The 25,281-nt window shown below is 35.3% G+C and overlaps 1 protein-coding gene and 1 long non-coding RNA gene across 4 annotated transcripts; both read left to right on the top strand.

The window, feature by feature from the left end:
- Nucleotides 1-4: 4 nt before the first annotated feature.
- On the top strand, nt 5-23,152 carry LOC125679639 (glycerol kinase-like). 3 transcript variants are annotated; one of them, XM_056156226.1, is made up of 18 exons: nt 5-29; nt 256-339; nt 2,517-2,590; nt 3,200-3,306; nt 4,081-4,158; nt 9,311-9,390; nt 9,921-10,058; nt 10,984-11,093; nt 14,864-14,966; nt 15,060-15,127; nt 18,127-18,169; nt 18,520-18,600; nt 18,784-18,862; nt 18,991-19,087; nt 20,695-20,779; nt 20,873-20,993; nt 22,621-22,779; nt 22,978-23,152. In XM_056156226.1, the coding sequence occupies exons 2-18, from the start codon at nt 265-267 to the stop codon at nt 23,043-23,045; spliced, it is 1,566 nt and encodes a 521-aa protein (XP_056012201.1). In that variant the 5' UTR covers nt 5-29; nt 256-264; the 3' UTR covers nt 23,046-23,152. The 3 variants fall into 3 exon arrangements, 2 of the variants coding, with proteins under 2 accessions (XP_056012201.1, XP_056012202.1); XR_008800494.1 differs by lacking the exon at nt 5-29 and having other exon boundaries at nt 222-339; nt 20,873-20,989; XM_056156227.1 differs by lacking the exons at nt 5-29; nt 256-339; nt 2,517-2,590; nt 3,200-3,306; nt 4,081-4,158 and adding an exon at nt 8,483-8,689.
- Nucleotides 4,832-7,084, top strand: LOC130052126 (uncharacterized). The gene is made up of 2 exons (XR_008800495.1): nt 4,832-5,153; nt 6,738-7,084. It is a non-coding gene; the product is annotated as an uncharacterized LOC130052126 (long non-coding RNA).
- Nucleotides 23,153-25,281: the final 2,129 nt, after the last annotated feature.

Raw genomic sequence — 25,281 nt, 5'->3', positions numbered from 1 at the left:
TGATGTTGTGCCATGCATATGCTTATGTTGTATGTACATGTACTGTATTGAAATATGTTTCATATATATTTGTAGGATTTATCAAGTCCGTTCTATGTCAAACTCTCACAACCAGACAATAAATATGATATTTTATTCAGGACATTATTTGTACGACCTACTTTGAAACTATTTTCGCAGAAGCTCACAATTATTCATTGCGCAATCTAGATTGTGAATTAAAACACATTCTGTTGACAGTGACACTTGTTGCAGAAATAAACCATGGCTACATCTCCACTCAGATCGCCTGTCCTCGTCAGTGGTATTGATCAGGGGACTAGTGGAACCAAATTCTGTGTAAGTCTTATTTATCACGTTGCAAATCTAAATAAAAAGGTGTAAATTCGTTAATCCAAATGTGAGGCTAGTCTACAAACACTGAATACTTTGCTTAACCACTGACCAGTATAAAGATGAATTGGCCACGTGAGACAACATATCAACTGACTAGAGTCCAGACTGTACGTTTATAGAGCTTTGCATTTCATATATGTGTTTAATATCAAACTAATTATTATGTATTCTAACGTATTTGCAGTTTTAAACCCCCTTTTTGGGCCTTAGTCAATAAATTTGAACGATCTATTTTGGCTTACTTAAAATGATACTTAGGTTGTTCTTGAAAAGAAATAAAAGAAAGATCTCACTGCATAAAAATGATTCTTTTAGTCTTTCTTCAAGGTCGTACCCCCATGCATTCCACATACATGATGCATGATTATGTGTTTTTAAAAGAACTGAAATGCTACAATGTATTTGTTTTGTTAACCTGTAAGGTAAACCACACATAGTAATGAAATAAATGCAAGCAATCCGTCAAACGACAGACCTGCACTTCATTGATGATATATAAAACTGTAGACACCACGCCGCACACGTACCGAACACATCACCGTGTGACAGCTATAGCTACATCAGAACACTCACTGGACGATCAATCATTTCCGCCACTTTTGTGCAGCGCGAATATCGGCATATTTTTCAGATATTTCCAACATATCAAATTATATTGCAGTCATATGAATAAAATTTTAGAATGAATATACCGTGTCATATCTGGTGTGTACTTCACTAAATGTGTTCTGCTTATAAACACGCATCCATCAGGCATCACATATAATATCAACTAACATTCTTTGCGAAAAAAAAATACATATCAGATTAATCTATTTGTGGAATTTTAACATAACATATGATATCAGATATAGTAGCTTGCATTTATACTAACAAACTATCAACCTAAGAGATAAACGTTTGAAATTCTTCGAAGCAGTTTTAAAAATTCTTGATGGAGTTCTAAGTTTCCAGAATTTTATATCCAACAAGTGTAGATTTTTTAAAGAGTCTCTGTTGCATGATAAATTATGCTGTTAATGATAGAAAGGTTATTAACAAATAAGTTGATGTTACAGGGGTTTCAACAGTCTCGTTTAAAGTCAGCATTTCACAACTCCTGTAGTCGTTATAATAATCGAGTTTGCCGGTACAATGTCCTTTTTGGGTCAAATGCTGTCTGACATGAATTATACCGATTTTTAGCCGTTCTCCGAATAATGATCTTGACTACGGATTACTCCGTTTACCTGATCAAGATATAGAAGTCAAGGTGGGTGTGACCATTCAATAACGGATGCCTACTCCTCCTAGGCATATGGGCCCTTATTCACAAAATATCTTACGACCAAGATCAAAATTTATGAACACTGAAATTTTCTTATTTTTCATTTCTTGTAGATTGTCTTAATTGATATATAAAGTACATTCATGGTTTATAAAACTTGAATACATACTTTCGACGTTGTGATCGGTACTTGATTATCAGACAGAATCTTTTTTTTTCCAGCTTAGTCGTAAGATGCTTTGTGAACAATGCATCTGATCTCACCTCTGGTATATCGAGGAGTCCATGTTAACCCAACTCTCTATTTTGTATTCCTTAAAGGAGTTAGGAGATTGATTACATTTTGTTATATCACCTATCATAATATAGTGACAAGCACCTGTTCGTTTCTTATCCTTCCCTACCCTTTATATATTCATAAACCGATCGCGGTAGCTTAGTGGTAGAAGATTCACTTCGTAATTAGGATACCGTGGGTTGTCATGACCACGTCAAACTTAAGTCGTTAACATAGGCAATGATTGATTCATCATGTTGACGTGAAAGGTGAAGATAACATATCATTGGGTCAAATGCTGTCTGACGTGTTTCATATCGATTGTAAAGCCGTTCTTGGCACACTGATTTTGACTGCAGATAACTCATTTTACCTGAACAGGATATATGGCTCACAGTGGATGTGACCGGTCGACAGGGGATGCTTACTCCTCCTAGGCACCTGATCCCACCACTGGTGTGTCCAGGAGTCCGTTTTTGTTCAACTATCTATTTTGTATTGCTTATAGGAGTTATGAAATTGATCACTGTTCGTTATCTTCACTTTTCATACGCATATTCCTTTATGTCCCATCAGGTATTTGATAGCGTCACTGGAGATATCGTTGCCTCCCACAACATGGAGACAAAGAGAATCGAACCGAAAGAAGGGTAAGTGAAATTTATAGACAATAAACCAAGAAAGTGGTTAAAGGGGTATAAAGATAATAGAACGAAAGAGGGGTAAGTGGAGTTTATAGAGAATAAAATTGGAAAATAGGTCAAAGTGGAAGGGATATAAAGAATTTTACGGGGCAGATTCGTTCACAAAATCACCATACAAAAATAAACATACATAGTAATAACGGTTTTAAAATAGTATTAGTGAATTATTCTGTGTATATTTTCAAAGCAAGTATCGGGTTATTTTGGTGGATAATATATAATTGTAGTAGATTCTATTTTACAAAATGAATTCCCGCTTCATTTGAGAGCTATGTTGTAAAACTTATACGGTACCAATTTTGATGCACCGGGTGCGCATTTCGACAAATAATGTCTCTTCAGTGATGCTCAACCGAAATGTTTGAAATCCGAAATAACAATAAACTTGTAAGAGCTATTTTAGGGGAAAACAGAGTGCCAAACAGTGGAATCAAATTCGTCTAAGGATAAGAGCTATGAATGAGGAAGATAATCCTTAATCTTGAAATGAATTTATACAACACCAAAACAAAGAATTGCATTTTTAAAATTGTTGAAAGCCATATTTTATTGTAGATGGACAGAGATGGATCCTCTTCATATCATGGACACAGTTTGGAAAAGCATCGATGCTACTGTTCAACAGCTGAAGGACAAGAATATAGACATACGGGAAATAAAATGTACATTGCGTCGATTCTCATAAAACAATACTACTTATAATGTTGTTTTATAGCATACTATTACAGAGATAATGTTGCCTAAAATTATATAATACAATAGGCTGATTATTCAATGTATGATACGTACAAAAGATGTGTTGATATCATATCATATTCTTTTAAATGGCATAGTTTCACGGATCGGGGAAATACTAACGTTTAGTTTTAATTCTATGTTTATAGGTATATAGGGGATCCGCTTCTCCCTTATAGCCCCGTGGGGGATTCTGGTTAGAATAGGTCCTCAGTACAACTTCCTTGTTGTAAGAGGCGACTAAATGGGGTGGTCCTTCGGATGAGACCGCAAAAACTGAGGATCTGTGTCACAGCAGGTGTAGCACGATAACACTCCTGCTTAAGACCGTAAGCGCCAAACATAGCCCTAAATTTTGCAATCGTTAATCGGCAATGGTGACGTCTCCGTATGAGTGATATAATCTCGACTGAGACGTTAAATACACAACCAACCATTCTAGTGTGGGAATTATTGTTTTTTGCACAGTAACAAAGCTGATTTCCGAATTCTGTATGTCTGTAAATTACCAGTCAGATGGCCGTGTTTTACACTATATTGAAGCCTACACTTTGTAAAGTTGGTAATCAGCAATCACATGGTAGTGTTTTGTACGTTTTGAGTTACCTTTCAGATATTGCACACTCAATTCTGTAAGCCTGGGATTCATTTATCAGATGGTTGTTTTGTGCATTCTAATTATTGAAGTGTACATTCTAAAGGTCTGGGAATCACCAATCAGATGTTGACTTTAATACCATGGAGCAGCAAAACGGGCAAACCCTTCTACAATGCTATAGGTAGGTATATCTTTTACAATGCTATAGGTATATATATCTTTTACAATGCTATAGGTATATATATCTTTTACAATGCTATAGGTGTATATATCTTTTACAATGCTATAGGTATATATTTTACAATGCTATAGGTATGTATTTCGTCAAATAAAGTTTTAATTGAGGCAGGCTACTGACAAATAAAGTAATGTTAGAAGAATTTCAGTGGTCTAGTTGAATGTCATGATATGCTCGTTATAACGATCTAATTTACCAATACAACTTGTCATTGGGTCTAGTATTTTATGTGACCTGTGTCTCTGCCATATTCTTACTTTCTTTCAAAGACTTATAAGGTCGATCACTGTTCTTTGACTTCATTTTTTTTATTGATAGCTGACTACAATTCATGGTGCAAACTTACTTAATATCATGAACTTATTCAGCTGTCTATGAGGCGTGGAATAACAATCACTTAACGAACTCTCACGCCCACCATAAGCTGTAAATCTCGATTGGGTAAACGGAGCAATCCCTAGTCAAAATCGCCAATGATCATAGTTGAGGTGCTCTGATCAAACACATTCTCCACATCCGCTCTCACTAACTATCGGGCGATAAGTGCGCGATGAGCATTGATGTCGGGAAGAGGACAATACCCAAGCGATCACCTGACAAAAATTCATACTTTTCATTGAAACAATATATATGAAAAGAAAACACAGAAATCCTCCGTAAAGCTTTAGCCCTTTCATTACATCTTCAGAAGCTTTACAAAAATGTATACATAGCAGTATCATAGTAACAGTGATTATGACGTCAAAGTAAGCAGAACGTTAAATGTTTATATAGGGGCTGTAAGATCGCAAACGAGATGACGCGAGATTTGAGTATTTCCAGTGACAAACAAACCTTTACGGTTTGCATGAAATCATGCAAGTTGGAAATATCCTGCAGTTTTTATCGTTGTTTTTGGACGATGGAAAGAATTGGACGTTATGGGGAAAGTTTTGCAGGTCAGTATAAATGGATTCTAATACCGGTAGTAAACTTGATTTCCATTAGATAAATATAAATATCTTGGTTTTGTTTGTTACCACATCTAGGGCCTTCATACCGATCATCAGCCTTTAGTTACATATACGCTCAAGTAAATATAAATAGATTTACATGTATTTATTTACAATCCACAAATCAAAATGTATACAGTTATACGTCACATGCAGTCACGCTTGAAATTGTATAAATGAAATGTTTATAGGGGGAGGGAGCATGATTTTACGATCTATATAGAGAATTTATAAAAAAAAAAAAAAAAACATTCCTAGACACAGCAGCTGTAGCACTACTAAATAGTACTCTTTCCATGACATATACAACAAAACTTCATCACTGATTTCTTATCGGCGTCGTGCATGCATGACCTTGATTATCTGCAATAATATATCCATATATTATATAACAAATTGCTGTATGCAATGAAAATTAAAACATCACCTTCTTGTATATTATGTGGAAATTTAGATACAATAGAGCACAGGTTTTACTTTTGTGAATATGTTGGTACTTATTGGAAGCATTTCCAAACTTGGTGGAATAGATTAAACATTACTTATATAAATGATATCTCTTATCAAGACATAATATTTGGATTTTATGAAGAAAAGTGTGAAAGTCTGAATTATTGTATACTGCTTTCTAAATATTATATACAGTTTGTGTTTAATTCAGATACAGGGCACAGTGGTCCTTCTTTATATATTATTTTGCAATTTTTGAGAAGAAAACTGTTTGTTAAAAAATCAATTTATTGTGGCAAAAGAAATCTTGATTATTATAACCAAGTATGGAAAAAGATAGAAGACAAACTAATTTCAATGTAAGATGTATCTTCCTTAAATGAATTAGTTATGCATATTTCATATACTAGTCTCTCTTTATCTTCAAAGTAATTGTACAATATTGCTATTAATTTTCACACAGTGTTTAACACGTTTGTTGAAATATTGAAGTTGCATGTAACATCCTCTTTATATGATAATATATGTCCAAAAAGAGCCAATAAAAATAATAATAATAATAATAATAATATATCCCTCTCCTTTAAAAAAAAAAGGGGGGGGGGTCAGATTAATAAACTCGGAGAGGGCTACATTATTGCAGCTAAACCTTAATAAATGTAATATTTACACAATTTTCAAAAAGAAGTGATAGTATTTAATATTATAAAACAATAAATTATTGTTTTTAGAAAGTGGATTCATTGAGATTCGGTTGGTACTTGTGGAAAAAAAAGGGGGGGGGGGTTATAATTTGATAACATTCATGTAATATGTTATGTTTTAAGGTTCGTACAACTGTATTCACTGTTTACTGGGAATATTATTATTAAACAAACTTTCTCCATCTGCATTGAATTTTTCTATCCTCTCTCCCTAAACCAGTTTCAAATTGTATAAACACAGTTTTATGTATAGAAAAATATTAGTTTAAACTAAATTCAAGAATGTGGCTTTGATTTAAGGCTTACAATAACTTCCTTGAGATAAAGAGAAACGTATTGCATGAACATGATTTCTATTTCATTTTTTTTTATTTAGGTTAGATGCCATTGAAACCAGTCTCTTGAAATATTCCCGGACACCTTGATGACATACAGTTCCTGTAAGTGCTGACTTACTGTCAAAGCAGTGACTTGTGTAACACCTAATGGTGCAATCACTTATTTTTCAACTTTGAATACAGGATCAACATGTGCTCCACAGCAGAAGTCCCGCAAAACCCACGACTGGAATTAAGCACTTTTTTTTTTTTTAAATTTTTTTTTTTTTTTTTTTTTTTAGATTTGATATAATTTTCTTCATTTATTATTTTTTGCAAATCATTTATGAATAAAATAAAACGTATGTGTCAAATAGTTTAGTATAAATAAAAATGCACTACTGATTGTTATTGTTTTATTAAGTATGTTTTATCATACATGTTGATTTTAAATCCATCCAGGAATGAAAATATTGAAAGTATAATTCTGTTAATGGTATGCGTCCATTCAGAGTCCTTTATGATCCCAGATAATTCTGCAGTCAGCTGTTCTCCAAATAATCAAGTTGCAGCAATAAAATTCTATCACTTTGCAATGTTCTTTGTCCACTAAGAGTCCTTCATGATCCGGAGAATTTGCATGCAGTCGGCTGTAGTCCAAACAATTGAAACACAATAATGCATATTGCACAAAAGCTAGTCCTGTATCATGTGATAGTAAGGATGGCTGGACTTGAGGGAAAATACTCTTCCTGAATTCTAAATGTAAGAAAAAGTTTATATATAATGTACAATGAAGACTATAAAAAGAGAATCCACAATAAAGAGGCGTTAATTATTCTCGTACAGAAGATACACATTCTACAAATTCTCTACCACTGAAATTACTCTCTCCGGCATTTGCCTCCTTATATCTTTAGACAAGAAGTGCCCCCCCCCCTCCCCTTCCCCTGTAATTTCTTGCTAAATATTTACAAACATAATCAAGCCATAGATAATCAAGTTATCTTAATATTACTATTTTCTCCAAATTGCTTAAATAATAATAATAATAACCAGTGAAGTATAGGGCAATAATATAACCATACCCCCCCCCCCCCCTCAATTTTAGCCACATCATAAAATTATCTACTTTGAGTTACATTGTACATTTGTATGTCTAATTATTAACGATAATAGGCCTAGTTGTTTGAATTAAAAGAGAAGAAGTAAGTTGAATTAAAAGTACAAATGAATTGCGTAATTATCGAATAATCATTCATGAAGGTGGAAATGAACGTATACTTGCAGTTACCTGGTTGTTCTCCATCGACACTTCAACCACTGCATTGACAATATACGTCAACTTGTTAAACAGGAACATAACAAATGGTTGTGGTACACAGCGTTCTCTGATTTACGCATAAGATTTGGTTTTTCGGACGTGTAGTTGGCCCAATTCTATACTCGTATATACTGAATCGGATTTGTTTGTCACCGGAAACGCTTCACCGGAAGTGACGAGAAACGAGACTTACATCCCCTATTGTGACGTCATGGATAATGTAACATAATGATCTGGAAAAAGTACGGGAAAATCATAGGCAATTATAAAAGACTATTAAGTTTTGGCTTTAGAATACAAATGAAATGTTTTTCTTTTTCCCGTCTCTGAATAGCACTGGCACATCTGAGTTTATAAAATGGGAAAATGTTAAATCACATGTACCGCATCGAGGGTCCGTACACTTTGACACTGTATAAGTAGGTAATATAATTGGGATTTATTTATTATGTTCCTCCCAATTAGATGACGTATACGGTACATGTGACTACATTACAGAAGGGACCAGTTATAATTTTAACGGACGAGAATTTAAAGTTAATGCTAACATGTCATGCGATACAAAGGATGTCATATACGCCATCACATGTCCTGGATGCAAGGAATATTACATTGGTGAAACACTCTCTGTGCCCGTGTACGTGTACATAAGCAGCACATCAGTACACCTGAATACAGACAAATCCAGTTAAGTACACATCTGGAAACGTGTGGTAAAAAACGATTCTGTGTTTTCTTTTCATATTTTTTTTAAATATTAGTATCCGATTACTGAGACTCTATTTCAATTTTGGATATATATATATATATATATATATATATATATATATATATATATATATACGATATAACAGTAACCTCAAAGTTGATATTGCGCGAAAAACATTTGAAAAAGATTAGTGTCTGATAATTAAATGAGCACTACATGTACTCCGAAAAACGACCGGTCACAACTGCCTTGAGCCATATATTTTGATCAGGTTAACGGAGCTATCCGCAGTCAAAATCAGTGTGCAAAGATGGGTTTAACAATCGGTATGAAACACGTCAGACAGCATTTGACCCAATGATAGGTTGTATTGACGAACTAGATCGTTATAACGACTATAAAATTTGCGAAATACTTATTTTAATCGAGACTGTTAAAATATCTTCACTATCAACTTGTTTGTCAGTAGCCTGCCTCGATTAAAAAACTGATATACATATATATAAAGGACGTACACTGCATTTTGTCTGCATTTCTGTGTCCCAAGGGAACGGGTCATTTGTTAATATTACGTGCAATGTTTTGTTACTGTTTTTCAGTATGGTGCGATATTCGAACGCAAGACGAAAATGAAAAAGAACTTGACAAGGTGCCTGGAAGAAATAAAGATCATTTCAGAGTGAGTTCACATCATGGGTAGCAAATATCATTTCGATATCCTTCAAAGCTTTGTTCTGTTCTTTTTTCACTTTTCTGTGCTCTCTGCATATATCATATGCTCTACTCAAACGCAAGCTTCGTCTGCAAAAGGACAACTGACATTTTGGAAATTGTCGGCGAATCGTATGCGCTTGTGACATAATCGTAATGTTACCGTCTCCAAAGGTTGTTGAGGGTAATCGGCGTAGACTACTGTTTTTATTGTGAAATTCACATACTTATGCAGAATAAAGTGTGATAGAGAGTTATTTTAACAGTCAAATCACCTACATCAAGCGAATGGCAGTTTCACTTTTTAGTGTACACCTAACCGGCCGATACCGATTGTGAATGTTCTAACATGAATCAGAATTAAAGGATTGCTCCGATATTCGATAAAGGCGTCAGTCTAAATACCAAGTCGAACGGAATCTCAGGCCAGATTAGAATAGAAAGTAGCACAATGAATTATCTTACACAATTATAAATCCTATATGTTTTGTTACGCAGAGGATCACTGGTCTGCCTTTGAGTCCTTTGTTTTGGTACACAAAAATTCCATGGATCCTTAAGAACGTTCCTGGCGTAATGGAAGCTATAAAAGATGGTACCTGTATGCTTGGTACAGTCAACTCTTGGATTTTATGGGTATGAAGAAAGTATATAAAGTTTATTGCGTATTATGAATAGTAAATGTCAGTGAATGAAACTGTGTTACTCTTACGAGGAAGAATTTATTCAAAAGTATCTACACTAGAAGAAAGAATTTCTTATTGTGACCTTCAACTCGACATACAGATACATCGACGACGTATATCCATGAACAATAATCATTTTCATCTATACGTCTATTCGATATATCCCAGTGAACTAAAAATAAAATACACCACAGAGTCTTTCATATTATCTGCTTCATAATTGAATATTTTATTGAACATAAATTTCAACGGCAAACTAATATTCTAAGATAGCTCTTTACATAAAGACGTATATGTTTTATGACACTACGTCACAAGATGAAGATTCAAATGCTTCGTGAAATTACTTGTATCGATCAATTCATTTGTATATCTACGCAGTTCCTGGATAGGGTATCGAATTACGGAACCGCATATCCCACGTTCAAATCCGACAAACACCTTTTGTGTTTTAAAATAAAGTTTTAAAGATCATATTTTCTCGCAAAACTGGGATGTGACACGATAAAGATCTCGGTGAGCGCCGAACATAAGCCTAAATTTTGCAGCCCTTCACCGGTAATGGTGACGTCTACATACGAGTGAAAGATTCACACGTTAAATAATATTCAATCAATCAATATCACACTCCTGTGTAAAATAGTATCACGTTATTCTGTTTTTGAATTTAGTGAAATTGTGGTGGCAAACTTAAAAGTCTTCATTACACCATACGACAAGAAATTGAATGAAAACAACAATTCTATGCAAGAAATTCAAGGTGTTTGATAATGAAATTTTTTATTTTGAAATTACGTCGAAACATTGGTAAGTCAATATATTCATCGCAAATAAACTACATTGTATATATAAACATATCTTGTAATTGATTCTAGAATCTCACTGGCGGTGTAGATGGGGGACTGTATCTGACGGACATTTCTAATGGTCAAATTACAGGCTTGTTTAATCTGGAAACATGTAACTGGGATCCAGAAATTTGCAGGTACAAACATACTTTTTACATTCAAAACCCATATTACATATATTGCAAAACACACACACTTGTGTCATGAATTGAGACTCGAAATTAAAGTTGTGGTGTCTATTGAAATTTTGCTAATTCAATAACGCATTAGCATTTATTGCTGCTCAAATTCTGCGTTAGGGTTAGAAATTAGACTTACACGAATTATTTGCACTATAAGAATATTCTGCCAGTCATGCAGAAGTGTCACACACATAACAAATAGAGTCTACCGTTTATGTAAAATTTATACGGTACCAATTTTGATGCACCAGATGCGCATTTCAACAAATAATGTCTCTTCAGTGATGCTCAACCGAAATGTTTGAAATCCGAAATAACTATGAAATTTAGAGCTAAATATAGCCAAAAACAGCGTGCCAAAAAAGTGGAGCCAAATTCGTCCAAGGATAAGAGCTATGCATGAGGGAGATCATCCTTAATTTGGAAATGAATTTCTAAATTTTATAACAGCAATTAAATATACATCCGTATTTTTCAGCTAGTAACGAAGTACTTAGCTACTGGGCTGTAGAGACCCTCGGGTACTAACAGTCCACCAGCAGAGGCCTCGACCTATATCTGATCTGAAATTCTTATCAGACATTTAAAGGATAACAATCAGGTCTGATTGATTGATTGTATCTTACTTCAAGTCTCGTTCGAGACTTTTTTACTCATATGGAGATGTCACCAACACCGGTGAAGGGCTTCATATTTAGGCTTATGCTCGGCGCTTACCGTCATTGAGCAGTGGGGGTTCTTTAGCGAGCCACACCTACTCTGACACAGGATGTCCGTTTATAAGGTCATATCCGAGGACCCGTGACATTCACACCTGATGCCGAGCGTTTGGCGATGGAACTGTCATTATCTGTTTTAACGACTTAGGTCTGTCGGGGCCGGGATTCGAACCCTGGCCTTCCGCATGCGGGGCGAATGCTCTAACCTCTCGGCCACCACGGGGTTTGAAACACATAAAATGTTGTTGTCTGTATGCGTGCACCTGCTTATCTGGATTTAACATCCGGGATGATCTAGAGGTAGAGCGTTCGCCCCGCATGCACCAGGTCAGAGTTCCGAATACCGGCCGTGACAGACCTAAGTCGTTAAAACAGGTAGTGACAGTTTCATCGCCAAACGTTCAGCACCAGGTGTGAATGTCACAGGTCCTCGGCGATTACCTTAATAACGGATCTGTCGTGTCACAGTAGGTGTGATACGCTAAAGAACCCCCTCTGCTCATTGGCCGTAAGCACATAGTATAGGCCTAAGTTTAAAGTCCTTCACCGGTAATGGTGACATCTCCACATGAGTGGAAATTTTTCGAGAGGGGCGGTAAACAATATACAACCAATCAATCAATCGGGATATATATTAATATCGCGTAGTTTGAATTCAATTACACTGTAACCGTGATCTACTTGGAAATATATAAGAATTAAAAATTACACTCTATACATGCACATGTAACTATCTAAAATGACATTAAAGCCGAAAGTGCGAGCAGTGAGATGATATTCGAGTTTTGTGTTTCTTGACTTTTACTGCTGGATATTGTGTACGGTATTTGTTGACGATGCAGGGGTTTCAAAAGTTTCGTTTAGCTTAAAGTCAGCATTTCGCAAATTTTGTGGTCGTTATAATGATCTAATTTGCCAGTGCAACCTATCATTGGCTTAAATACTGACTGATGTGTTTCATACTAATGGTTAGGCCGCTCTTTACACACTGATTTTGACTACATATTACACCGTTTACCTGATCAAAATATATGGCTCAAGGCAGTTGTGACCGGTCTACAGGGGATGCTTACTTCTCTTACGCACTTGATCCCACCTTTGGTATATCCAGGGGTCCGTGTTTGTCCAACTCTTAATTTTGTATTTTGTGCGGGAGTTATGAAATTAATCACAATTCGTTATCTTCCACCCTTTCATTTAAAAACGATTGAAGTCCTTACCCCTAAATCCTATATATTGCTGCTGCACATATTAAGATGTATCGAGTATTCTGTTGGTCATGTGCCCTGCGGTCATTCCAACCCCCATCATTTTTTTTTTATTATTCAATATGGTCTTTAAAATGATTGAGATTGTTAGTCCCCGAGGGTCTCTACAGCCCAGTAGCTAAGTACTTCGTTACTAGCTTGAAAATACGGATGTATATTTAATTGCTGGAATAAAATTTAGAAATTCATTTCCAAATTAAGGATTATCTCCCTCATGCATAGCTCTTATCCTTGGACGAATTTGGCTCCACTTTTTTGGCACGCTATTTTTGGCTATATTTAGCTCTAAAACTTCATAGTTATTTCGGATTTCAAACATTTCGGTTGAGCATCACTGAAGAGACATTATTTGTCGAAATGCGCATCTGGTGCATCAAAATTGGTACCGTATAAGTTTTACATTCTAATAATATTCGTGTTGCACATGACACATTGCACTGCGCGCCCGGGGGGGGGGGGGGGGGTCATCATTTTCCAACCCCATTTGCCTCTCAAAGTAAAAATTATATTTGGAAACCTTATTGCAAATCTACATGTAAATGACACCACCAATCATGTCCCCAAAAATGATTTGGTTACTGCACAAAATGTAAAAGGAATTATGGGATCCAGGTTTTTCTATACAAAAAGATTGTTTTTCAACATCCAATACGCCCCCAGGGTAAAAATGAAATTCTGAAACCTTATTGCTCATCTATAGTACACAATCAAAAAACTTTCGAAAGATGAGATGAGTTCTAGAACCAGAGGTGGTTAACCAACCGTCGTTTTGGATCCCCATTAGGCCCTCCAGGATGAAATTAAAAATTCCAAACACTTATTGCACATCTACAGGACACCATCAATCATCTTCCAAAATAGGAGTTCTGGGAATCAGATTATTTAATAACGAAACATTGTTTTTAACCTCCATTTTGCCCCAGGATAAAATCAAAAAGTTTGAAACCATATAGCAAATCTAGGACAACACCTATCAAATTCCAGCAGATTAATTGGCTACTGTTTAAAATGAAAGAGAACATTGAGGAAGATGAAAGTGTGACAGGCGAATGGACGGACGGACCAGGGTAACAATAATGTACCCGAACATTTTACAAAGTGTGGGTATAATAAGAAAGAAAAGACACACTAGCACTAAAGCTAAACTACAAAGGTCTACACATTGAAAATAGTCATATTTGCCAATGAGATTCAAAACACGTTTATTATCAACGAGAGTCATGACTTAACTAAATTAATTATCTGGTATGCGGAATGAAGTAAAACACAAAGAACGGATTAACAAATTAGAACCAATAAGTAGATTATTAACTCGTTCCACTGAGGGGTTATCATAAAACATAAATCGAGAAATAAATTACACATTTTAAGATAGAAAGCGGGCCTCCCGGTTTAAGAAGCGAGCTTGCAACCAACCAGGCTACAGCAAATGGTAACATCAGGAACGGATGGGCCGGTTGCGAAGCGAGCACATTAAAATTAGGTGTATGTGACCAGTTTACTGTGATACATGTAATAATCATATTGTGTCATGTGTTTAATTTTCATGTGTATAATTTACATATATTCAATTTCCCCGAAATAACGTCACTACCGTGACAATGTCTAATTAGGTGCTTTACGAAACTGGACGGTATGTATCACGCTGATACTTGATGATAATGTACACATGTTTTCAGCTTCATCTTACTTTGTGTGGAATATCTCAATAAGCAAAATTGTTATGCATTCATTTCAGGTATTTTGGAATTCCTCATGATGTATTTGCTGAGGTTAGGAGTACCTCAGAAATTTATGGCTACATAAAATCTGGACCTCTGGCTGGGATTCCCATATCAGGGGTAATTGTATTCAAATGTACACTTTAGAACATCCAGATTCAACAAATTTTAAGGGTATATCAGGCGTTAAAGAAGCATACATTTTGTTTAAAGATGTTAGGAGACCAAAAGGCAGGAACAGTCGGTCAGTTATGTTTCACAGCAGGTCAATCGAAATGCACGTGAGTACTTGAAATATATTTTTATTCAGTATCGGGCTAGAATATCGTTCTGTCATAAAATGACATCATTGTGGACTAATCGAATGCAGTCGGACGTTTTTAATACATATTGTTAGGCTGATCTGTACACACTGATTTTGACTATTAATTACTCCGTTTACCCGATCACAATCTTGGGTTAAAGGCGAATGTCAATATTCAACAGAAGATCCTTACTATTCCTAGGCACCTACTCCAACCTTTAGTATGTTGAATAGTCTATGTTTACCCTTCTTTTAATTTTGCATTCTTTAAAGGTGTCATGAGATTGATTACTGTTAGTTGTCTTCTCTTTTCCATTATGCAGATTACAAATGGTAGGTAATATACCGTATAACGGTAAAATGGTGGAGTACAAATCTTAGCTGCATTGTTGATTGTACGTGCATCAAGATTTTAAGCTTACATGAGAGCACATAAGAACGAAATACAAGTCCGTAGCTAGCGTTCAATATATTTGTGGTTGTCAACTTTGCTGATTCTATGAAATGATGAAACAAAAATCCTATAAGGAATACAAAATTAAACGTTGGGCAAACACGGGTCCTGGTATATACCAGATGTGGGATCAGGTGTCTCGGAATCCCCTGTCGACCAGTCACACTCAACATGAGCCGTATATCTCTACCAATTCGAAATTCGTAGTCCGAATCAGTATACCAAGAACGACCTAATAATTGGTATGAAACACGTCCGACAGCATTTGACCCAAATGACAGGTTGTATTAGCTAGTTTGCTAATACAACCTGTCATTTGGGTCAAATGCTGTCGGACGTGTTTCATACCAATTATTAGGCCGTTATAACGACCATCAAGTTTGCAATGCTGACTTTAAGCGAAACTGTTGGAACCCCTGTAGCATCAGCTTGTTTCTCAGTTGTCTGTCTGGATTTAAAAACTGATCATACACAGAACAAGCTTTCGCGTGTCGAATAAGTTGAGAGATATAAACACGATATGCAGGTGATAAGGGGATATTGCTACATAGCTATGGGAGTAATTTTCCAGAAAAATAAGAAATGGTCACTGAGACCACCTGATAGATGTAAAACTGAAGATATCTAACAGTGACGAATCTCAAATGTCCTATAAAGAATTCAAAATTATAAGTAGGGCAAACACAGATCCCTAGAGACACCAGACGTGGATCACGTGTTTCGGCCTCTATTGATCTGTCACATCCGCCATGACTCCAACATAATGGTTGAATTAACAAAGTCATCCGTAGTCAAAATTAATAAAAACAGAAGCTTAACAATTAGTATGAAACACGTCAGGCAACTCTCGACCTAATGTCTGTTTAAGATTACAATCAAAATAATTATAACAAGTATAAAATCTGATAATTTCTTTGATTGACGATGCTGAAACCCCTGTAACATCTTCTTCTTTTTTTTGTCAATAACCTGTCTCAATTTAGAAATTGGGCATATGCAGAATAAGATTTTGCCTACCGAATTAATTTGCAGACATAAACACCACATGCAAGTGAGAATAGAATATCGTTTCATTAAAATGGAAAGTTGACGATATAGAAGCTAAAATCATCATGTTTGTTATCAAGATGAAGAATTGTTTTAGTATCATCTTCAGAGTAGATAGGTGGAATCGGAAAGGTTTTAACAAAGTCATTTTGGGATGCCTGATCAAAGGATATGAATATTTCCTAATCTAATATCCAGTGAAGAAGCTTGTGTCTATGATATGAGAGAATTCAGGCTTTATCGTGAGAAATGATAGCGTAACGTGCTGAAAAGTCGCAGGCTTTGATACTGTTCATTTAGTAGAGGTTTTTCTAAAATTTACATCTCGAAAATGGTAAGGTAAAGTTGATTTGAAATTTCTCCTTAGCAGCTGTCACAATTTTCTTAGTGTTTGGTAGAGAGCATTTACTGGATCCGTTTATAATCATATATAGATACGATAACTGAAATCCATTCGTCTTTTGACAATGATATGAAATGTGCCTTAATCTGAAACATAATTTTAAAGAATTTCATCCCTGGATAGGGAATTGTATACAAGTATAAGTTAGACTATCAAATGTCGAATTAAAGCCACTTCTTTTCAAACACAACTGTAATTTTGAAGACCTTTGGCTTACAAAAGAAGACTATGTTGTTACAAGCTGTGTCAGTTTGGACCATTACATATTTTTCATGCAACACATTTATTTTTTATTCTCTTCCGATTTACAAAATCAATAAGGATGTATCGGGATTGCTTTTATGACTAGTCACTCATAGCAAAATTCGAAAATATTTACATAATTATCTTTTGTGTACAGTATACCGCTAATCGGTAAATGAAATTTGTTTTTCCTTAGTAAACGAAAGATCAAGATGCTGTCTGACGTGTTTAATATTGATTGTTAGGCCGTTCCTGGCACACTGATTTTTGACTATGGATACCTCCGTTTACCTGATCAAGATATAGAGCTCACAGTTGATGTGACCGGTCGACAGGGATGCTTAGTCGTTCTAGGCACCTGATCCCACCTCTGGTGTATCCAGGGGTCCGTGTTTGTCCCACTCTCTATTTTACAGAGCTTATAGGAGTTGTGAGATTGATTACTCTTCGTTATTTCCACCTTTCATCAAACTCGCCATGTATTGGTTAATTACTTTTGTAACATTCAAACGAAATTATATTCTCTACGTCTATTGTTGTCATGATACAAAACGATGTTAGAGAAATCGAATGGTGCGCTAATTGAAACACACAATTGCAATAGGAGTAAATTTAGAAATGATAAACACTTATATATTTACCTTAGTGTCTTTCTGTCTTTTCTCTTTTATTTGTAGATATGGAACAGCAGGGGGCTTAACTCTTTTATTTGTAGATACGGAACAGCAGGGGGCTTAACTCTTTTATTTGTAGATATGGAACAGCAGGGGGCTTAACTCTTTTATTTGTAGATACGGAACAGCAGGGGGCTTAACTCTTTTATTTGTAGATATGGAACAGCAGGGGGCTTAAATATAAACACGGGAACCAAGGTTAGACATTTCATTTTCTTAATTTCGTTTTCTTTAAACTACATGTATAATCGGTGATGTCATTTTAAATGAATTTTGGAGGTTTTGGTGTTCTTTTGTTTTAATAGTTATGTTTTGATATCAATATAAGCATATGATAATATCCACGATATGATGTCATAATTAGAAATAACATTCTTTAAATCGGTCATTCCTGATATGATAAAATGATGGGAATTTCATCTACTTGCTCTCCACATTTCCCTTCAATTGAATTTTGAATCAATTAAAAGCTGATATAAATGTAAAATTATGATATGCTACAAAACTTTCCGACAATGAAAATAAATTTACTCTGTTTAATATTTTAGGCTGTGTACTCTACCTGTGGAATGATGACGTTACCACTTTTCCAACTCGGAAAATCAGCTCCTGTTATATATAATCTTTTAGTAAGTGTAATTTAAAAATTAATTTATGTCATTTTCATAATACATTTAATAATGTTGCCATCAAACACTCGCATATCGCTAGTAAATCTATCTTCAGTTTGGTTTCATAATGTACAACTAGATAGCAATGATATATAAGGTTCGAAACTTGTCATGCTGTCCTTTACACGCATTGTCTTGTAGGGAGCCATTGAAGGTTGTGGACAGTTAATGCGATGGTTGAGAGACAATCTACAGATCGTCAAATCCGTTGCAGAAATTGGTATGGAACACATGCCTAATTTCACTAAAAAGCAAAATCTATATCAATCATTAGATAAAAGTTGATAATAATGTAAAAAAAGGAAATATGTTTATCACATGTACAATCTAATGACTTGTATTTGGTAGAAACGTTGGCGACATCGGTAGAATCATCACATGACTGTTTCTTTGTTCCCGCCTTTGGAGGACTGTTAGCCCCGTATTGGGAGGATGACGCACGAGGGTATCCGAAAATGTTCTTTCATTATAACCACACACACATATATATAGGGGTGTTTGTGTGTCTGCTTTGAATATTTCATCACTTAGGGCAAATATGTTCATCTAGCAATTAACTGAAGTCTGTGTTTTATAAAATGTATCAAGTGAACTTTTATCTTCCAAGTACTTTTTAAAGTTACATCAACTGACTGTATTCCAATCCCATACTCAATGACCATCGAGCGTGTGACAGCGTACTGAAAGACGTATAGAGCATTTGCTGACGAAACGGCCGACTCAGAAATCTAAATGGAAGACACCGGTTTCCAATAATAGACTGGCGTGTTATATTTAAATATAAGGCCGACGTTTTTTATGTTTCTTTAACCAAGATAACTGCCGCAGTTTAGCATTACTGACATTTATATGAGTCATTCTTTAATCAATAAACCATTTTCTTATTTGGAATGATGAACAGTACAATATTTTCATAGGTGCATTCATATTACACAACAACCCTTTTATTTTTGGCATTACTTAACCCACTGTCTTTTTCTTACATAACTGCAGCACCTTTAATAGATTTCACCAGTTCAGTTGCCTTCGATTGATAATTAGAGTGTTTAGTTTTGCCTAAATATCATATGACAGTTGCTACATGAGTTTTTATATTTACTTTTTAGAAGTCAAACTGTATAACAGTTCTTTTCCTCCCTTGACCTATTTTTACTTATTAAATGATATGCTGTGCATTTGTGCCCTTTTCCCTGTAGTATATGTTTAGCTTTTTGTCAGACACATTACGGTTTAAAAATCCTGTGCACACCGGAACATGTTAGTGTAAACAAACGAACTACAGTGATCTCGGAAGAAATCCCCCTTTTTTAAGTCGTAACTTGCAAATATTGGAAGTTATGATGAAAATGACTAATATTTGTTATAATATATGTATCACATTTATAACACACATACACCCTCTCAAGAAAACGACCCCCAAAAAATGAAAAGCAAAAAAAAAAAAATAGATTGGGAAAATAGTGGACTTGAACTCGGAATGTATGGTATAAGTGTAAGATTACCGAGCACCTAAACCAATAGGCCACCCATGCATGCAAGTTTAAAGGTTTAACGTTTGACAGGCTACTAAATCTCAAGGTAAATTTTGAGAACGATTTTTTCATATTTTATCCACTTTCAACAAGATTGGAATTATATACAGTCTTACTCAAGTAAAACAATTTCAGTGTTTTATTTCTGGTTTAGGGTGGACTTTTGCAACAGTTTGCAATTTTTTATGCCCATTATGTTACATCTACTTTATACTCTATATAATCACGGTGATGTTTATGCTTATCAAACAAAGATACTATCAACATATAGATATCTTTATTAAGTAATTTGGGTTAACACAAGTATAAACTGATATTGAATATTTGTAAAAAATGATATTCAAGAACAAAGTATTTGTATATATATATATATGAAACCTTACATGTTTATCAGGTGCGTAGGAATAAGAATCCCCTGTCGTGAACCCTATATCTTGATCACGTAAACGTAGTAATCAGTAATCAAAATCAATGTACATGTTATATTTATAACTAAAATCTATAATTTTGTTTGTTTCAGAACAATAGTAGGAATGACCGGATACACAAGGAGGGAACATATTTGCAGGGCGGCTCTGGAGTCGGCTTGCTTCATGGTTACGGACGTAAGTTTCATATATTTATTCATTCGACATCAATAGCTATGAGAAAAGATAACAAATAAATTAGTACTTAAATATTATGAAATATATTTCAAGCTTCTGGAGGTTGTTGAGAAGGATACAGGATATCCGATATCTGAGTTGAGAGTTGATGGCGGGATGACTGTAGACAACTTGATGATGCAAATCCAAGCCAATTTTATCAACAAAACAGTAGGTAGGCACGAGAACAATCTTCTTAAATCAGCATGAAACATATCAATGTACTTCAATCAGAATGTAAGATATAGATATATTCTGATCAAAAATATTTCAATTTATGTTAGGAAGGAAGATTGTCTTCGGGGAATTTGTTGCAAAATAATATGAAAAGTCGAAATATATTCTTGGGAAATAAAAATCGAATTCGAGAGGTGATGTTCATATTTTCCTGCAGTTCCTTGAGGCCAAATGATGATACTTTTGAACAATTCTGACAAAGAGACACGAATTTCTATTCTACTATAATATGCAAAATGCAGATCTTCTTGAGACGTATAAGCATTGTATGAAAGGTGGAGATAACGAGCAGTGCTCAATCTCATAACTCTTAAGGAATACAAAATACAGCATTGGACAAACATATAGGTCCCTTGATATACCAGAGGTGGGATTAGGTGCCTATGATGAAGAAAACATCCCCCTCTCGACCGGTCACACCCGCAGTAAGCCTTATATCTTGATCGGGTAAACGGAGTAAATTGTAAATAAATTCACCGTGCCAAGAACGGTCTAACAATCGGTATAAAACACGTCTTACATCATTTGACCCAACAATAGGTTTTATTGGCAAACTAGATCATTATGACGACCATAGAATTTGCGGAATGCTGACTTTAAAGGAGACTGTTGAAACCCCTGTACCATCAACTGGTTTGTCAGTAGCCAGCCTCGATTTAAAAACTGACTATACGCAGAACAACCTCTTCAGTATCAAATACGTTGAGAGATATAAACACCACATGCAGGTGATAATGGAACGTTGCTACATAAAAATGAGACGGTAATAATGGAGCAGCTGAAATCATTCCGTTTGTCATGGGGTTGAATTGTTATATTTCCGTTAGTATTTTCAATAAAATATCTATGTACCAAGCTGATGTGGAGGACTCCGAGGGTTCCTTTATCTTGAGTTCACAGGGGTATATCGAATCGAGATGTGAATTAAAAAGATTACATTGTATATTGTTGATAGATAAAACGTCGTCGAAATATTTAGATTTCGAGTTGAAGGTCACAACAAGAGATTTATTCTTCTCATATAGAAGATTTTAAATACACTCTGCCTCGTCAGGATATAAAAACAGTTCAGCTAACAAAGGATGTGACGTGAAAATTTAAAAGTTTATATAAACCCCTTTGACATAATAGGGGTAACTTAGTATCGTGTAAGGGCCTCCGTGGGCGACTGTTTAGACCATCGCGCTCAAAATCACACGGCCTCTCACCTCTGTCGGCGCGGGTTCGAACCCCGCTCGCGCCGGTAAGTGAGAAAGTTTCCCAGTTTACTTTCGGAAGGTCGGTGGTCTCTTCCCAGGTACATTGTATCTGGGTTCTCTCTTCCACCAATGAAAATCGGGCGCCACCAGATAATTGAAAAATTTTTGAGTGTGGCGGAAAACATCAATCAATCAATCATAGTATCGAGGATCTGTCAGAAGTTTAACCTTTGACTGTGGAAAAAAATTATATTCCCAACCATTCAATGTGTATATTGATATGAATTTTGAATCTCAATATTTTAAATATCAAACTACAATCACGGACCGAGGATTAAACCCAGTTTTACGATGATTTATGTTTAGTTCGACCGTCTGTGGTTGAGTCGACTTCATTCGGGGCTGCTCTAATGGCGGGAGCAGCTGATGGTATCAACGTTTTCCCTGTTTCCCCGGATAAGCTGAAGCTTAACGTGGCCTTTCCCCTTCCTGAAACCATTTTCAAACCGGCAATGGATGATCATGGTAAATTCAAGAGATAATATTGGGGAGATACTGACAATTTGATTAATCTCTAAGAAATGTTGTACATTGAAAATCTAAAGGAAATACTTCATTTTATGTAATAAGTTATGAGTCAATTTGATAGAAATTGTATTTCAAGAGGAAATATGCTTCATCTTGTATCAAGAGACTCTCACGAGTAAGTTTGCTTTTTTTCAGAACGTGAACGACTTTTCAAACGATGGGAGAAAGCAATAGAGAGGGCGAGACACTGGACCTCACAGTAATTGGATGCATTAGGGGATTTTCATTAATTGGATCCTTTGCTGCTAAACAAAATCATGTAAAAAAGGGAAGAAATTAGATGGTTGTGTTATTCAACTCATATTCAGGGAAGATATTGTTTTTTATCAGGGTTTATTAGGATTATTTGAAGTGTCTGTCAAGCATGTAAGCAATATGCGAGTTGTTCAAAGGTTTTTCGTTTTCTTGAATTCTTGAGTATACATATAGTGAAAAACACAAAATATATGCGGACATCCAATGGGTTCAACTGTTTATCTCGATATTGATGTATTGCCAATACGTTGCTCACCCGATCACATGAAACCACCTGGGTCCGATTTATTGAAGGGTGGTTAATGTTGACACGGTGGTTAGGTTTAACGCAGTGTTAACTCCTTACCAGGTAATCTGTTAACGCAATGGTTCAATTCCGTTTTTCAAAAGCAATTTAATGCAGTGGTTAGCTAATACTGTGTTAACCGAGTTAATCACTTGCTAATCATTTGATTACTCATAATTCCCAATTACTTCCTATTTAAACAATGAAAATGCAGGGGTAAATCAAAACTCTTGTTTGTGGGGATAGTTGTTGAAATGTTCATGTATTGGTTCGTTTCGAAATACATGATAGTGACTGTGGATCATATGATCGTATACATGCATTCATTTGTCTATATAATAATCATAGAGGTATTATAGCATTATATAAATATGCATGTATATACTAGGCCTAAGCTTACTATGAAACAAATGGTGCTTATGTTGTAGAAAGCAGGCTAATTGCATAGTTTTATCAAAGTGTGGAGTCATACAACAAGTTAACTTCACAATTATCTGAAAATACTTGACAAGTCTAAAAACAAAGTAACATATACACACACCCCTAAAATGAGTTGTTCTATCCAGGCCGAACCTCAAATCCTACGTTGTGTGATGGGGAAGGAGAGCAGAGATTCATCCTTTATCAGTGCAATATAAGGGTTCAATTCATTAGTTCAAGCTTCCATTTCATCTACCAATCACCAGTGCTATGATATGAAAAATTTGGAGGGGTCAGACTTTGCATGTAAAAGTAACAATAAATGTACTTTGTCAAAGGGGGTACATGTTTTGAAAATCAATATAGCAAATAAAACATCATCTTCACAAGTCAAGGATAATTGATTCGTTACCTCGCACTAACCCTTGACATCAGTTATCATACAAAACATGGGCTCGAGACGGAGCATACGATTGGTTTTCAGCCTGTAGTGTGGAGCCAATCAAACAACGGCTTTTATAATCTGTTGAAAATGAAACTAAGCACACATGGCGTGGCATCGACAACATGTTGTAGAATTTGTAACCGTCGTTTGATTTTCGGAAATTTTTTAAAGAGACAATTAGTCGAAGTTTCACAATACGAGCCGCATGAAAACGATGGATTGTCCTAGTATGTTTGTCAATTGCGTTTTAGCAAATTGAACAAGTTATTTAGAATTGAAATAGATTAATAAATAGCTGCAACATTTAAGGGACGCAAATGTGAATTATTAATTACGCTGCATATAAAATCAACACGCAATGTTCCTGATGTTGAGAAATGTACCACACAAGGATCAGTTTTTGCTCTTACCAAACTTGCATCGTAAACAAGGAATCTCGTTGAATGATTTAATTTTAGTTTATTGCGTCATCCTCTGTCTCAAACCCATGTTTGAATGGTGACTGATGTCAAGGGTTGGTGCGAAGTAACGAATTAATAGCCCTTGGCTTGTGAAGATGATAAACTTGGTTTTCTACATTCTTTAATCTATAACTAGAAATCATTTGTGGGAGGGGTTTAACGACGATGCTATAAACATGTGTAAACTTCTTTCTATATACTCTTGGTCCGGTTATTTTCCAAAACATTTAAAGTTTTCACGAAAAATGAATTACCTCACATACATATCTATAACACTTTATATCAATGTTCTCTTATTCATTAATTTATCGTATTGCTCTTTTTAAAGTAAAAAGCATAATACATGATCCACCACCCCATTTCTACTCAGGGAGATTAATCTGTAATACATGTATCATCAAGGAAAAACACTTTTTCCTACGTTTGTGTCAACAACTATCCTAAATTAGCCTGAATTTGATAATTTTTATTTTAGATAACTTTCAAAAAAGAAAATATGTAAGTTTCATGCATGCAAATCTTCATTTGAATCAGTTTTAGGGATCCATGGGATTTTCCAAAGTTCAAGCCAG

This window comes from Ostrea edulis, chromosome 2, assembly GCF_947568905.1.
Source record: "Ostrea edulis chromosome 2, xbOstEdul1.1, whole genome shotgun sequence".
Classification (NCBI taxonomy): domain Eukaryota; kingdom Metazoa; phylum Mollusca; class Bivalvia; order Ostreida; family Ostreidae; genus Ostrea; species Ostrea edulis.
The sequence above is the reverse complement of the archived record's forward strand: the minus strand, read 5'-3'. Positions and strand labels throughout refer to the sequence as shown.